Source organism: Mustelus asterias, chromosome 1, assembly GCF_964213995.1.
Source record: "Mustelus asterias chromosome 1, sMusAst1.hap1.1, whole genome shotgun sequence".
NCBI lineage: Eukaryota > Metazoa > Chordata > Chondrichthyes > Carcharhiniformes > Triakidae > Mustelus > Mustelus asterias.
Genome location: NC_135801.1, coordinates 3769336 through 3786315, shown reverse-complemented (window position 1 = coordinate 3786315; position 16980 = coordinate 3769336). Strand labels below are relative to the sequence as shown.

General features: G+C 45.2%; 1 protein-coding gene across 3 annotated transcripts in view; it reads right to left on the bottom strand.

The window, feature by feature from the left end:
* Positions 1 to 2222: 2222 nt before the first annotated feature.
* The window catches only part of rufy3 (RUN and FYVE domain containing 3), a 70480-nt gene continuing 55722 nt past the window's right edge, over positions 2223 to 16980 (bottom strand). For all 3 annotated transcript variants that reach the window (XM_078205553.1, XM_078205614.1, XM_078205675.1), the window contains exons 13-18: positions 16311 to 16430; positions 10872 to 10989; positions 9092 to 9177; positions 7709 to 7730; positions 7536 to 7616; positions 2223 to 3777 (exon numbers count right to left, since the gene is read on the bottom strand). In XM_078205553.1, the coding sequence (XP_078061679.1) occupies positions 3631 to 3777; positions 7536 to 7616; positions 7709 to 7730; positions 9092 to 9177; positions 10872 to 10989; positions 16311 to 16430 (574 nt within the window). In that variant the 3' untranslated portion in view covers positions 2223 to 3630. The remainder of the gene's footprint in view (positions 3778 to 7535; positions 7617 to 7708; positions 7731 to 9091; positions 9178 to 10871; positions 10990 to 16310; positions 16431 to 16980) is intronic.

Here is a 16980-nt window from a genome sequence, read left to right as displayed (position 1 = left end):
CCTGCTGTTCAGAATAATGTCTTTTGATCATCTGTTTCCGACCAAGTTTATTTATTAGTGTCACAAGTTGGCTTACATTCACACTGCAATGAAGTTACTGTGAAATCCCCTAGTCGCCACACTCCAGTGCCTCTTCGGGCACAGTAAGTAGTCTCACAACACCAGGTTAAAGTCCAACAGGTTTATTTGGTAGCATGAGCTTTTGGAGTGTTGCCCCATCATCAGATGAGTCCTTGACTCACCTGATGAAGGGGCAACGCTCTGAAAGTTCGTGCTACCAAATAACCTGTTGGACTTTAACCTGGTGTTGTGAGACTACTTACTGTGCCTACCCCAGTCCAATGCTGGCAACTCCACATCTTCGGGTACACAGGGAGAGTTTAGCATAGTCCATGCACCTAACCAGCACGTCTTTCAGAATGGCTTAATGTCTGATGTGAAAGATAGCACCTGGGACAGTGTGGCATTCCCTCGGTAGTGCACTGGGAGTGTCAGCTTGACTTTTTGTTCACAGCCCTGGAGCGAGACTTAAATGCCCAAGCTTCTAACACTTGAGTGTGCTACCTCACTGAGCCACAGCTGACCTAAAGATGAAACTGGTCTCTTCCCAGTTTTGGCTGTATATTGAGGGTCCCCTATATATTTTTTGACCACGTAACCCCTCAGATTAATGATTTTAGTTCTATTTATGGCAGTCACCTGAGGCATATATAAGTGTCCTCATCCTCCATCACAGTCTCAACATACACTATTCCTTTCTCCGTATGTTTATCCAACTTCTCGGTTGGTGTATTTACACTAAAGTTTCTCCTGAATGCCCTATTGGATTATTTTAGTGATTATCTTATAATTATGACTTACTAGTTTTAGTGTCTCCCCACACCAAAGTGGAAGTATCTTCTCTACACCATCAAACTCTCATATTCTTAGACATCAATCAGATCACTCATTGGTTTTGTTTTAGTGGGACAAGCCATAGCCTTTCCTGATTGGTATAAGCTCTCAGTTCTGATATAATCCTTGTTGCACCACCTCCAGTGTCTGTTTTAGTCTAGAGTTTCGATAATAGAGATCAGAACTGTCCACCGTACATGATAAAAACTTAGGAATGTATAGATGCATGCAAATCAAATACAATCAGCAAGCTGAACACAAGAGCCTCCTTCTACCCCCCCTTCATCTCCCCCCCCCCATTGTATTCTGTTGTCCGTTTCCTCTAGCTTTCTCAAGTATCTATACTTTTCATCTCACGCACTCCCTATGGTGGAGAGTTCCACATTCTCATCACTCGCTGGGGGAAGAATTTCTCTTTGCAAGTTATCCTTGGGAGGTTTTAATTATGTACGGTAACACCTCCATCAGCTTGGCAGTGACCCTGCATCCTCCCTCAAATTGCACATTGGATTGGGTGCATGCCCTAAAGAGTCAAGCTTTATTCGAAAGCTTCTGTTTAATTAGCACTCTAAAAGGTTTATTAGTGTCACAAGTAGGCTTACATTAACACTACAATGAAGTTACTGTGAAAATCCCCAGTTGCCACACTCCGACGCCTGTTCAGGCACACTGGGGGAGAATTTAACATGGCCAATGCACTTAAGACCTCAGCAGGTCTTTCGGACTGTGGGAGGAAACCTATGCAGACATGGGGAGAACTTGCAAACTCCACACAGACAGTGACCCAAGCCAGGAATTGAACCCAGGTCCCTGGCACTGAGGCAGCAGTGCTAACCACTGTGCCACCAATGGTTTCCCTACTGAATGTTCTGGAAGTTTGTGTGTGTGTATTGAACTGGTTTGTGCCTCATGGTGATATCGTTCCAAGTCAGGGTCCAGACTGTTTATGCCACTTCTCCCCCCCTCCCCCTCATGATTGTCCCACTGAACGTACCATAGACAAAACTCACACTTAGCATGAAGAGAGAAACTTCCTGGCTTAGAGTTAGTCTACACATTAACAGCACAATGCTGCAAGATAATTGGAAACAACATTCAGAAATGGGTCACAGAGAGGAGACTTGGTGTTTAAATACATTTGGTGAGTTCCTGCAGAATGTAGATACCGCAGTAACACAAGGGTGAATATTCAGAGTGTTCAGTGCTGGATAGATGTTGCACTGGTGTTCTGTTCTGCTGCCATCTGCCAATGCAAGCAAACGGCCGTCCAAACAACATTTTGGATGTACCCACAAGTGGTTCGAGGGTCATTGAGGAGAGGGTAACATGCACAAGTAAACATTTATTCAAATACTATTAACAGACAAAAATAAATCAGGCGATCCAGTTGAATCCAGACAGTAAACGAACAAAATTCTACCATATTTTCACGCAGAACAATACTCCAGACCCCAATACAGTTCAGGTTTCTTTGCCAGATGATAATGCAACAATTGCCTGATGATGAACAGCCAACAATGTAATGGGTTGTGTGTGACTGTGGGATATACCAGCTACTTTCAAACAAGAATTGACTGAGTAGAAATCCAAACTGATCACTATATCAAACACAAGTCATTAAATCTTATAATAAATTGGCCTGTGTACCTTCAGTGTGTGAGCACCCTGGAAAAACAGAAACATTTACCACAAAAATACCTTGCGTTTTAGAACCGAGTTGAACCACAGATTGTAGTAAACGTGGTGTCAGATACAGCCTCAAACCGATAAATCCTGTCTGATCATCTTATTAACGAACCTCCATCTTCTATCCCATATCTGGTTCATCAAAATAAAACCCTGATCACAAGATTCAGCTTAATTAAACCCAGGCCATCCCAGTTCTAAACTTGAAGGCTTGTATACATAAACATAAATAATCAATTTCCCTGATGCGCTAAATCATAAATTAGGATTGTGGAACGCTATTCAAATCACAGTTGATCAAAGGATTATCTATTGCAACGCAATTTTCCAAAAGCACTGCCCGTTCCAAAAGGACGATTACAGCCTCCTCGACACCCCAGCTCCATGGTACAGTGTGGGGGGGAGTCAGAGGACCTCCAAGTCTTCAGGGCCTGAGCCAAGGTGACTAACCCCAGGTTGGGTGTGGGACCACAGTTTGGACATTCTCGCTGCCTGCTTTTCTTCTGCACCCAAAGGTGGCCCCCTGAAAGCGAGCACGAGGCCTCCTGTTTCTAGTGGGGGGATGGGGGGCGGCTGTAACAGGCAGAGGCAGTTTGATGGGACACTAGCAAAAACTGCTCAAGTTATTCATTCATTTCCTTTCTTAAATTATTTGATCCCTTTTTAAAACGGGGACACTTCTATTTGATGACCCTGATGGAACCACCAGTGTCCCTTTATCTTTTACATTAAGAAAGGTAACCGAGAAACCACATTGTGGACGGATCTCAGATGCCTATTTGTTTTTTTTTGCCTAGCATTACTATTGGCCACACACAATGTCTTCTGCATCTGCAGATGGCCTCAATGAAAGGAAGTTTACAACGAGCATGAACAAGTGTGCAGCCACGTCACTTAGAACAGGATCAAGACATGATCTTATGAGCGGGGGGAAATGTGGAATGTTACACAAATTTGTGCGTTATCATCACATGAAAAGACAAAATAGAAGGGTGCCCCTGGTTCTCCAGGCTCCCAGGTTATTGGCTGGTCAGGTAGATTCCCTCTGCCTCAGGGCGGAGGTGTTGTTGAGTACTGTTGCAGCAGCAGCCTGTGACAAGGGTTACACACACACACAGGCTGGATGGACGATGGTAGCGGCAATTCATTGATGGCACACTGATTGCAGAAGATGGCTTGGCAATTGTTGCAGCGTTTCTGTAAGGAAATTGAAACCACTGTTTAGATCCACAGAAAAAAAGAAGACGCGGAGGATTTGAGATCAGGTGTCCCAGTTTTGAAGAAACGCGACGCTTGGGAGTCCAGCAGGTAAACTGATCTAACCTATAGTCAGAGGTAAGCTGTCCCACTATTTCCATGGGTCAGGTATTCAACACAAAATTAAGTAGCTGCAATGAGGAGGAGGAAGGGAGGTTAGAAAAAAATGTTTACACAGCATATCAGAATGTGCAATTTACTGCAAACTGGAGAACCAGTAGAGAGTGCTGTAAAGGGAATCAAGCAGAAACGTAAAACTAACTGGATCATGGAGGAAAACTAACGCACACTTGAAGGGCCAAATGATCTGATCTCAATGTGTTCTCCATCAACAAACCAGTTATATTTCGTCGAAAACAGCTAATGTGAAATTCTCTCTAACCTGGATTTTCCACCCAAAGGAACAATCTGGGTTCAGCCTGCACACCTAATATGCTGGAATTTTAACACACTGCACTAGAATCTCCTCAATTTTTAATACCTGCTACCTGGATGACACTCTTAGATTTGGTCTTTCCCTTTTCTCTAATCTCCTGCCCCACGATCTTTGCACTCACCTAATCCATCCACATTTCCAATTTCCTTTGCTCCGCTATGGGATTGTGCCCTCCGCTGCCTGGGTCCTAAACTCTGGAGTTCCCTCACTAAACCCTTCTCATGCCAGTGCACAAGGGATTTACTAGGATGCTACCGGGACTTGATGGTTTGAGTTATAAGGAGAGGCTGGATAGACTGGGACTTTTTTCTCTGGAGCGTAGGAGGCTGAGGGGTGATCTTATAAAGGTCTATAAAATAATGAGGGGCATAGATCAGCTAGATAGTCAATATCTTTTCCCAAAGGTAGGGGAGTCTAAAACTAGAGGGCATAAGTTTAAGGTGAGAGGGGAAAGATACAAAAGGGTCCAGAGGGGCAATTTTTTCACACAGAGGGTGGTGAGTGTCTGGAACAAGTTGCCAGATAGATTTTGTCTTTTAAAAAGCATTTAGACAGTTACATGGGTAAGATGGGTATAGAGGGATATGGGCCAAATGCAGGCAATTGGGACTAACTTAGGGGTTTAAAAAAAAGTGGCATGGACAAGTTGGGCCGAAGTGCCCGTTCCCATGCTGTAAACCTCTATGACTCTCTCCTCCACGACACTCCTTAAAACCCAGCACTTTGACCAAGCTTTTAGTCACCGACGGCACAGTGATAGTGGTTAGCACTGCTGCCTCAGCGCCAGGGACCCGGGTTCGATTCCTGGCTTGGGTCACTGTCTGTGCGGAGTTTGTATGTTCTGCCCCTGTCTATTTGTGTTTCCTCTGGGTGCTCCAGTTTCCTCCCACAGTCTGAAAGTCGTGCTGGTTAGGTGCATTGACCAAACAGGCGCTGGAGTGTGGCAATTGGGGGAATTTCACAGCAACTTACTTGTGACACTAATAAAATAAACTTTACTTTAACCTTTCCTAATATCTCTCCTTGCGTGTCTCGGCATCAGACTCAGTTTATTGGTGCTCAAGGTGCTTCACAAGTTAAGGGGTGCTATATAAATGCAAGTTGTTGTCTGCCAATATCACCATCCCACTCACTGATTCAGACATTTGCCTCTGTGCTGTGGGCACCGAATACTGCAATCCAACAGATTTCTCCAACAGTGTTCTCTCTGGAACGACGGAGGTTGAGGGGCAACCTGATAGAAGTCTACAAGATTATGAGAGGCATGGACAGAGTGGATAGTCAGAAGCTTTTTCCCAGGGTGGAAGAGTCATTTATTAGGGGACATTTACTAGGGGGTTTAAGGTGCGAGGGGCAAGGTTTAAAGGAGATGTACGAGGCAAGTTTTCACAGAGTAATGGGCGCCTGGAACTTGCTGCTGTGGGCGGTAGTGGGAGCAGATACAATAGTGAGTTTTAAGGGGCATCTTGACAAATACATGAATAGGATGGGAATAGAGGGATACGGTCCCTGATAGTGTAGGGGGTTTTAGTTAAGTTGGGCAGCATGGTCGGTGCAGGCGTGGAGGGCCGAAGGGCCTGTCCCTGTGCTGTAATTTTCTTTGTTCTAAAACAAGGTCATCGCTTCCTCCATTGAAATTAAATTTTTGAAGCATTTTTGAAAAAAAAAATGTTCACTGAATATTTCATCGTTTTATGGCTATGTACCAGTCACATTAAACATGGAGAGACTTCCCTGAGTGCAGGAGTTTAAACATTCCGTCCTCTATCTACTGGAATGATGGTCAACTGAGTTGAAACTTTAAATTTGAAGCCTTATGCACGAAGTATCCGTGTGTGGATTTGCCTTTTCTGGGGCCCTGGTTCTTTCTGCAGATTTATTTTCATTTGTTCCGAGTATCTCAGCAGTGGATACTGGCCTCACGTCAGTATCTAACATCCAGGTTGTCTCAGACCAAGTTCCCGGCCTCTATAATTAAAACTGCAAAGTGCAATTTCTCCATTTTGGTTCCTTACATTAGTAACAACATATTTATTCCTGATCGGTAAGGGAATTAGGGGTTATAGGGATCAGGCGGGTAAGTGGAACTGATCCACTTCAGATCAGCCATGATCTTATTGAATGGCAGGGCAGGCTCGAGGGGCTAGATGGCCTACTCCTGCTCCTATTTCTTATGTTCTTATGTTCTTAAACTAATCACCACACAGCCACAAAAGGATTAGGAGAGGTGACCAAAATCTTTGTCAAAGAGGAGCAAGGAGAAAGGACAAAGTAGAGAGGCAGGGAGACTCCAGGAGGGAATACCATCGTTTGGGACCAAGGCAGCCGAAGGCACGGCCACCAATGGAGGAGCGATTAAAATCACATAGGAAGCCAGAATTGCAGGACATCCCCCAGAAGGCTGTGTGGCTGGAGGAAGTTTCAGAGATAGGGACAGCTGTAGCAGCTAAAGGAGGTTAGAGATGGGGAGGATTGTAGGGGCTGGAAGAGGTTACAGAGATAGGAAGGGTTGTAGGAGCTGGAGGAGGTTAGAGCTAGGGAGGGCTGTAGGGGCTGGAGGAGGTTACAGAGATAGGGAGAAGGTGTAGGGCCTGGAAGAGGTTACAGAGATAGGAAGGGTTGTAGGAGCTGGAGGAGGTTAGAGCTAGGGAGGGCTGTAGGGGCTGGAGGAGGTTACAGAGATAGGGAGAAGGTGTAGGGCCTGGAGGAGGTTGCAGAGATAGGAAGGGTTGTAGGGGCTGGAGAAGGTTACAGAGCTAGGGAGGGCTGTAGGAGGTTACAGAGATAAAGACACATGTAGCGGCTAAAGGAGGTTAGAGATAGGGAGGGTTGTAGGGGCTGGAGGAGGTTACAGAGATAGGGAGAAGGTGTAGGGGCTGGAAGAGGTTACAGAGATAGGGAGAAGGTGTAGGGACTTGAGGAGGTTACAGAGATAGGGAGGGTTGTAGGGGCTGGAGGAGGTTACAGAGATACGGAGGGTTGTAGGGGCTGGAGGAGGTTACAGAGATAGGGAGGGTTGTAGGGGCTGGAGGAGGTTACAGAGATAGGGAAGGTTGTAGGAACTGGAGGAGGCTAGAGAAATAGGGAGATGTGTAGGGGCTGAAGGAGATTATGGATGGGGGAGGTTACAGACATAGGCAGATGGAGAGATTTGAAAGCAAGGATGAGTATTTTTAATCGAGGGGTTGCCAGCACAGGAGGTCAGTGAGCACAGGGCCAAATGTGGGCAGCAGAGTATTAAACACAGCGATGATGAATGTACCTTCAATCTGGTTACTGAGGCTTCCTCCTCACACAGTTTGCACATTACATTCTGTCGCTCCAATATTGATCTTTCAGATTCCTGTGAGACACAATGTTGGACAGTTACAGAACCTGCCTCTTTCAAAAACTGTGTGTAATTGTGAGGATAACCGACAAAAAATCATTACTAACCTTTTCAACTTCTGTACTTGACCTGAAAATATATGAAAGAACATTTTGAGTTCAGCTACAACTTGCACCATCATCGCGCTCATTATAGAACAAAGATTACAATCCAGCGAATGTACACCAGCCCGATTAGGAGCTGGAAAGAGACATGTAGACAGGGGACAGTGAGAGAGAGAAAACAGGCCAGGGGGAGGAGAGTGGAGAGAGAGGCACACACAGACAAGGGGCAGAGAGAGACACAGACACACAGGAGGGAAAGAGGAAGGGGAGTGCAGAGAGAGAGAGACAGACAGACATAGAATCCCTACAGTACAGAAGGAGGCCATTTGGCCCATCAAGTCTGCACCAACCACAATCCCACCCAGGCCCTATTCCAATTACCCCACATATTTACCCTGCTAATCCCCCCGACACTAAGGGACAATTTAGCACGGCCAATCAACATTACCCGCACAACTTTGGAATGTGGGAGGAAACCGGAGCACCCGGAGGAAACCCACGCAGACACGGGGAAAATGTGCAAACTCCGCACAGACAGTGACCCGAGGTCGGAATCGAACCCGGGTCCCCGGCGCTGTGAGGCAGCAGTGCTAACCACTGTGCCACCTTGCTGCCCAAAATACCAATTAAACACTGAAGGGGACCGAGAAAGAGAGGAGGACACAGAAGGAGGGGCAGGGATGAGATACGATGGATGGAAGGGACTGGAGGTAGAAGGAAAAAATAATTAAATTTACTTTTGGGGCCGTGTTTCCTTCGGCTGCCAGGGCTCAGTGTTAAGTGGGTGAGTGAGAAGCCCACCCTGGGTATAGAGAATCAAGGAATGTTCGATGCTGACACTGTGCACCAACAAGAGGAATGGGAAGTCCCCTCATAACATTCAACCTCCCTCATCCTGAGCACCACTAAAGCCCACAGTTCTCAGAACACTTTGTAGTTTTTTGTAGCAGGAAAATCCTTGTTATTTTGTTCTGAGCATCTGTTCAAACTGTCGAATGTTTTCACTTCAATCTGATTGGGTTGTGGGATACAGAAGGAGCAGTTCAATTGGGGGAAGATGAGGGCAAATCATATTCCAACTCAGAATCCCTACAGTGCAGAAGGAGGCCATTCGGCCCATCGAGTCTGCACTGACCACAATCCCACCCAGGCCCTATCCCCATAACCCCAGGCGCTTACCCTAGCCAGTCCCCCTGACACTAAGGGGCAATTTAGCATGGCCAATCCACCTAACCCGTACATTGTTCAATAATTCCTCCAGAATCTTCCAATAAATAATCCATTTAACCCATTTACACAACCTGACAACATGCAACTGTTTAACCAATGAACGATACTGTGACATTAACGAAACCATCAATTGTCTATAACAGAGTATCAAATTACCTCCTTGGTTGGTGGGTCCCATTTGTCTGTCTGTCCTCTCCTGCTTGCCGGAGCCTCAGGTTTTCTTCTCGAAGCTGCTCCAATTCCTGACAAATTTCCACCCAACCAGAAATAATTAGTACACAAAAAACAGCACTACCAGACTGGGGAAGAAACAAAACTTTCTGCAAATGCAGCGATATGACGACAACATTGATACCACAATCATCTTGCCAATCACACAAAGTGTATCAAAGAACCCCTACAGTGCAGAAAAAGCCACCAGTCGGCCCATCGATTCTGCACCGACAATAATCCCACCCAAGCTCTATCTCCGTAATCCCACACATTTACCGCGCAAATCCCTCTAACCTACTCATCCCAGCACACTAAAGGGTCAATTTAGCACGGCCAGTGCACATAATCCGCACATCTTTGGACTGTGGGAGAAAACCGGAGCACCTGGAGGAAACCCACGCAGACGCGGGGAGAGCGTGCAGACTCCGCACAGACAAGAGAATAATTGCCGTTTAACTGCTCTGCTACTGGCTTGTCCGTTTACCAGATGGGATAGGCCAAGGCAGGGAATAGCAATCTCCATAGTTTAATTGCACTCATTAATGCTCTTTAGCAATAACCACACACCTAACTGGTCATATCAGAGATAGCTGAGGCTTCATTTAAACAACACACTCCGCGTTATGGTGGGACACTCACTCGCCACCATCCAGTAGCCCAATGTCATTCAGGAGAAAGCTAGCCACTTGGTCACCCAGACTCAATATCCAAATCTTCCAATATTGCTGACCTGACAACAGGATTCTCAGCACACCCTGTCTCCGTCACTCGCAGCAGAATGTTCAGCGGCAGCAGTAATCCGATATGATCAAAGTTACCACCCATCCTCACCTGGAACAACTACTACAAGACCCACAATAAAGCCAATCACCGCAAGTCACACAAAGGGATGATAAAACTGGTGACTAAAAGCTTGATCCAAAAAACCTAGGGTTTAAGGAAGATGGGGAGAAACGGAGGAGTTTAGGAGTGAATTCCAGAGCTGAGGGCCCAAATCACCAAAGGTGGAATAATTAAAATCATGAATGCCTGAATTGGGAAAGTGTAGAGATCTTGGATGGTTGAGGAGCTGGAGATGGAGAAGAGCGAGGTCAGGAAAATCAAAACATTGCCAGACCAGATGCCAGGAGTAGATCAGTGAGATGTTTGGTTGGGTGGGGCGGGGGGGTGAATGAACAACTGCTCCAAATTAGGACAGGAGGAGGCAGACTTTTAGATAGAGTGTGGAAGACAGGTCGGTCAGAAGACTCCTGCTCATTGGTCCAAAGTCCTGGAATTCCCGATCTGAGCAGCTCTTCATGGAGAGAGCTCACCAGAACCATCTCGGGTCAACCTGGCGCAGGTAATAAACACCAGCCTTACTAAAGTATTCATCGGCCGAAACCACAGTGCACGGGGCTTTCAGAGTTTCAGTTGCTTCGTCTATCAGGTCACTTTCAATTTTGTGCTGGGGAGCAGACCCACAGAATCAGCTTACACACACGAGAAGGCATTTGGCTCATTCAGAACTGTTAACCCACTTGTTTAAGCTTAGGTATTCAACAACAACCTGCAATCTCCCAGGCCGCTGCACATAGATTTACATTTATAGACCAGACCCAACCTGGGGAAGCTCCCATTTCACGTTCTGCTTGGAGAGGTTATCAGGGATCAGCCGAGATTGAAGATTCATTCAGTTTCTGTCAATATTTGAGCCCATTCAATGTCTTTGTTAATCTTTTACCTTCATCATATCGACCATTTGTTGCTGATGAATCTTTACTTGTTCTGAGGTGTCATTGCGATGGGGACCACTGTGCAAATTCTGTCTCTGCTCCTTTAAGCCCATTTCATACTGAGAACTGCAGACAGAGGAATGTAATCAGAGTGATGGACAAACCATTGTGATTACATGGTTTATGGTAATTAACTTGTGAGATGTATTGTCAAGTGGGGAGTGCGATAAATTGGCACGAAATACAGAACCGTCTGCAAAGCAGAGCGAGAGAAACTCAAAAAGGCACATTGCTTCCACTTTGATGAACTGCAAGTCAATTGGGCGCGTTTCCAAATTGGATTTAGTTTGGGGCTGACGGAATATTGGCCTTCTTCTCAAAAAGGCTGGAATATAAAAGTGAGGAAGCGCCACTTCAATCATACAGTCTGATCCCAGCTGGAGGAACGGTGTACAGTTCTGGGCACCATATCTCAGGGACAATTTGGGGGGAGGTGCAATGCAGATTCACCATAAAAAGATATCAGGAGTAAAAGATTTAAATTCGGAAAACAGTTCGCAAGAACATGCCTCATAATCCCTTTCCTTTAAAAGATTAGATCTAATCTAAATGGTTAAAATGATTGATAGGGTAGACCTCCAAACTCCCCCCCAACCCCCTCCTTCTGAAAAGCTGTTGAGGCTGGGGCGGGGGGGATGTAATTGAAAATTTCAACATCAAGGTGAATAGTTTTTGTTGAGTAAACACATGAAGGAATATGGAGCCCAGATGTGAAGATGGAGTTAAGGTACAGGTCAGCCATGATCTACTTGAATGTCGAAACAGGCTGGAGGGGCTGAATGGCCTCCTGTTATATTCCCCAGTGAGCGGAATTGAAACTCATGGGCAGTGGCATGGGGGGGGGGGGGGGGGGGGGGGGACACTGACAAGGACCCCCTGCAGCTGAGTGAGCAGGCTGGGATTGGGACCCCACGGTGGAGAGGTTCGTGTTTCCCCTGTGAGTCACCTCCTGTCCCTCAATCCACAAAATTAAATATTTAATAATTATCACTTGCCGTCTCCACCCACAGTTCGCAACATGGAAACCACACAACATAAAAATTCATAATTAGAAAAGAAGTCATGATGGCAACAGGCCCAGACTTTTCAATCGTAACCATGATTACCAACCTCGCTGAATGGTTGGGACGATGCCCCGGGTCGATTTGTCTTAATCGAAGACCCTTACTCGCTTTGATGCACTGGTGGATTCTGTGACACCGACAATCGTAACGCTCGAACCCGCGAGAGGGAGAGAGGGGTTCACACAATATCCAAAACATTCCCATTGAAGCAGTCTTCAACATGAAATTGGAGAGCTGTGATTTGACCCCAACCCCAGATTGTTGTGCAGATCTAGTCTGGCAGGGCCAACAGTTTTAAAGCTCTGTTCTTGAAAACCAACTTCAAAATGGTGAGCCACACGGAATTACTATCGCTGGACAACAAAATAATAGCAGAACAGAGAGGATCTGACTACAGGCTGAACAAACTGGGGCTCTTTTCTCCAGAGGAGACATGGGGGAGGCCTGATAGAGGTCTTTGCCCAGAGAGTGGCAGGAATGTGAAACTCACCAACACGGAGTAGTTAAGGTGAACAGTTAACAGATACATTTAATGGGAAGCTGGATAAACATCTGGGAGAATGGAATAGAAGGATATGCTGACAGGCCAAAATAAAGGGATGCGATTCATTGAGCTAAAGCCTCAATTTGAAAAATACTCTCTCATTTTTAACTGGCTAAAAAAAACCAAAATGATAATTACTTATCCAATTATTTTAATGAAGCAACGTAATAATTAATTAGCAAACAAGGAGGAAGACATTTTGACTCGAGCCTGAATGCATTAAACTCAAATCCTGATTTGTACCGGCCTTCAATCACCCAAATTGTTGAACTCCGGAATTTCTGTAAACATTATTATTGCGGCCTGCTTTACTAACATTTCTAATTTTGCTTCCCACAGGAGTGTTTGTCTACCACACTCATCAAGTTAAGAAGGGAACTCAACCAATGAAGGAGAGCTGCGTAAATTTGGAAATTTACAAGAGTTTTTACACAAACGGTCTATTCAGCCCAGGTGTTGCGTGTTGGTGTATATTCCCCCCCCCCCACCCTATTTCATCTCAACTCATTGATGTATCTTTCTATTTCCCCTCATGTACTTCACAGAGTAGTAAAGCACAGGAGGCCATCCAGCCCATGTCAGCTCTTTGAAAGAGCAATTGAGTTAGTTATCAGGAGTAATTTACATGCAAAACGAATTCCTTAACACCAGCTTTAGTCTAACAAAAACAGGATTTCACAAGAAATAATGAAAATAGCGTTTTTCTTCCTTCCCCCATCCGGTTTCTTTCTTTATCTGGGCATCTCCTTCCATTTTCATTAACTAGTCTTCACTCTCTCAACACCTCTCACTAAACATAAACTGTGTCTTTGACTATCAACCTCGCTGAATGGTTGGGACCATGCCCTGGGTTGATTTGTCTTAATCGAAGACCCCGACTCACTTTGATGTACTGGTGGGTTCTGTAATACCGACAAAACTACAGTCTCAGGAGAAATGTGGACTATAGCAGGTTTCTCCTGCTCGCCCTTTGTCAGATTTCCTTTCAAGGAAGTTACCTGTGACACTGACAGAATCTCTCTCCAATCTTCACTGGACATATGGGCAAACTCAAGAAAACCGTGAGGACGACTGCGTGTGAATCTGTTTGAAGTGAATGGGGAAGAGTCACACTTTGGATAGTTACAGCAAATGGACAAATGTTGAGTTCACGCCAATGGCACAGATGCCAAAATTGAGATTCTTGAGATGTTGGTTTGCAAGTTTCGGGTTGCCAGAGGTGCAGGCGTCAGATAATAGTGCATAGTTTGGTCCTTTACCAGAACACTGATCACATTCTGATCCTCATCTCATCTTCTGACCAGCTGTTGACCCTCTTACGTTGCATGCCTGGTGCATTATTACATCTTCATTTTGTTTAAGCCAGACATCGATAGCAAAGAAATTAAAAAGCAGGACCAACTAAACCTTGTCTTAAGAGTTTGTTTTAAGAGTGCATTTAAAAACTAACTTGTGAGAAATCTGTTGTAGGCTGTCGGGTTATTCTGTAAGAGAACAGAAAATTGTCCAGCCTGAGTCAAAGAGAAGTATGAGTGTTGCCACCTGGCAATTATTACTTCCCAATGTTTGCTCTTCTTTCTGTCGCACCATTCGATGCTGGGCGATTATGGTGATACTAGAGTATGCTTTGACTCCATTCTCATTTGGGATTTGGACCAAACTATGCACTATTATCTGACGCCTGCACCTCTGGCAACCCGAAACTTGCAAACCAACATCTCAAGAATCTCAATTTTGGCATCTGTGCCATTGGCGTGAACTCAACATTTGTCCATTTGCTGTAACTATCCAAAGTGTGACACTCTTCCCCATTCACTTCAAACAGATTCACACGCAGTCGTCCTCACGGCTTTCTTGAGTTTGCCCATGGAGTGAAAGGAACCTCGATTGGATCATTTTCACTGAAACACGCCACAACTTTTCACCAACTCTTCAATATCTCCAGCTACTGTTGCATACCAAAAATAGCTCCTTGCTGCTGCTTTCATAGACTATCCCTGTGTGATCTTGATGAAGTTTCTGTAACAAACTCTCTTGAAACCTTGGCAGAATAGTGACTTTTAAATCCCAGAGGAGACAGTTTCGACCTACACTCAGTTTATTTCCACATGTGAAATACTCGCCATCATCACACACTTTAGACCAGCCAATCATGTGAGCACCTTACTGAGCAGCACATCCCTGCGAGTTTCTTCATGAATTTCTCTGGCCGACACTGGCGTGTCATTTGTGTATATGAACTAATTTGCTGGTAACTCATTGGCTTGAAGTGAATCATCCTTCGCAGGAAGACCCGGCATTTGTATGATCGAGGGGCCAGATGGGCTATTCCTGCTCCTGCTCCTTATGATCTGCTGACTTTAGACTCATACGGTTGGACCATCAAAATCAACACCCATCTCTGAAGGGCATGCTGCCCCGCTAGATATGGCATTCCCTTGTTTGAACCAAATATGATCACAAGGACACGCCCTACCATCTAAAGTACTTGTGGAATTGCATAACACCATAAACGATCATTAATGCCTCAGAATAATTTGCTCCGGTTCACTTCATGCCCAAACACAATTTGCTCATTCAACAATCTTTTAAACTGCTCAAACTTTAAAAAAAAATTAATTTCTACAGGATTGAGGGCGTTGCTGGCTGGCCAGCATTTTTTTGCCGATCCCTAGTTGCCCTTGGATGGCAGTTGAGAGTCAACCACATTGCTGTTGCTCCGGAGTCACATATAGGCCAGACCGGGTAAGGATGGCAGATTTCCAACCCTAAAGGACATTAGTGAACCAGGTGGGTTTTTTCCAACAATCGACAATGGTTTCATGGTCATCAGTAGATTCTTAATTTCAGATATTTTATTGAATTCAAAATTTCACCATCTGCTGTGGTAGGATTCGAACCCGGGTCCCCAGATGCCCTGGGTCTCTGGATTGCCAGTCCAGTGACAATACCACTACACCACTGCCTCCCCTTGCTCAAAAAGGTCAGCTTTAGAGGATCTAAAAATGTCAGTGTTCTTCTTAATGTCCCAAATGAATCGTAAAAGAATTCCATCCCAGCCTCTTTCTGTTGTGTGTTATACACCTCCCCAACAGCAAGGGCAACAAAACAAAATGCTCAGACCTTGCAACATACTACACAGGAGACCACTTTTAAGTTGATCAGTGTCACAAACAGGCTTATATTAACGCTGCAATGAAGTTACTGTGAAAATCCGAGTGGCCACATTCCGGTACCTGTTCAGGCACAGAGGGGGAGAATTTAGCACGGCCAATACACCTAACCAGCACATCTTTCAGACTGTGGGAGGAAACCGCAGCACCCGGAGGAAATCCACGCAGACACGGGGAGAATGTGCAGACACGGGGAAAATGTGCAGCCAGGAATCTAACCTGGGTCCTTGGCGCAGCGAGGCAGCAGGTGTTAACGACTGTGCCATGGACTTAGAACTGTCTTTATTCAAGCGTTATGAATCTTTGGCATTCTCTAGCCCAGAGAGCTTGGACGCTCCATCGTTGTGCATGTTCAGGAGATCAGAAGATTTTTGGGCACCAAGGCAATTAAGGAATATGGAGATGATGCTGAGGTAGAAGATCAGCCTTGATTGGTGGGGCTTAATGGCCAACCTAAGCTCCAATTTCTTGCCTTTTCTTACTAATCCACGGAGCAAGTGTACTGGATTGTCCACACAAAGCGCCCAGCAACTTAACTTGCACAAAACTATGCCCCTATTGTTTGGCTCTCTGCCCGATCGACAGTGCAGTCACGTGGTCACCTACCGTTGCTTGGTGAGCAGTTCGACCTCATTCTGCAAGCTGAAGATCTTCTCGCCAAACTCCTGCTTGAAGAGATAGTTGGCTTCCTCGGCCGACTGCCAGTTGTTCTGTGTCTGTCGCAATCTGGGATTTGAGCCAGATGAGTTTGTGGTAAAACAAAAAGGCCACGGTGGAGATAGCGGGGTCGAGGTGGAGGGTGGAGGGGATGGGAAAAGATCAAGTTCAAACAAAACAAAAGAAAACTCAATGATGGTTAGAGACAACAAAAAAAAAACAAATGGCAGTCTCGCAAAAGGAAAGGGGATTCAGGCAAAGAGATGGTTTTCTTTCCAAGTGTTTATTTTGATCTATTACTACACAGTTCACAATAATGATGGTTAATTAACAAAACAGTTCTTGTTTTTGACATTTCTTTACCCCCAGCACAAACGTATCTTTGCGCCAGAATTAAGTCCAGCGCAACAGCCAACATATCGTTAACGCATTCAATCTAAATATTTTTAAATAAAAAAATCATTTCCACAGCATAGTGCAAAAGCAGGTATTGGTTGCACAATAAACTCCCGTATTATCTAATTAGTTGACAATTGGTTTGTCTCTGAAAGCCAACCATTTATAGTCCCACACACTTCACAATTATTTTCACAGACGCTACCTGGTTCTGGGTCCTCTA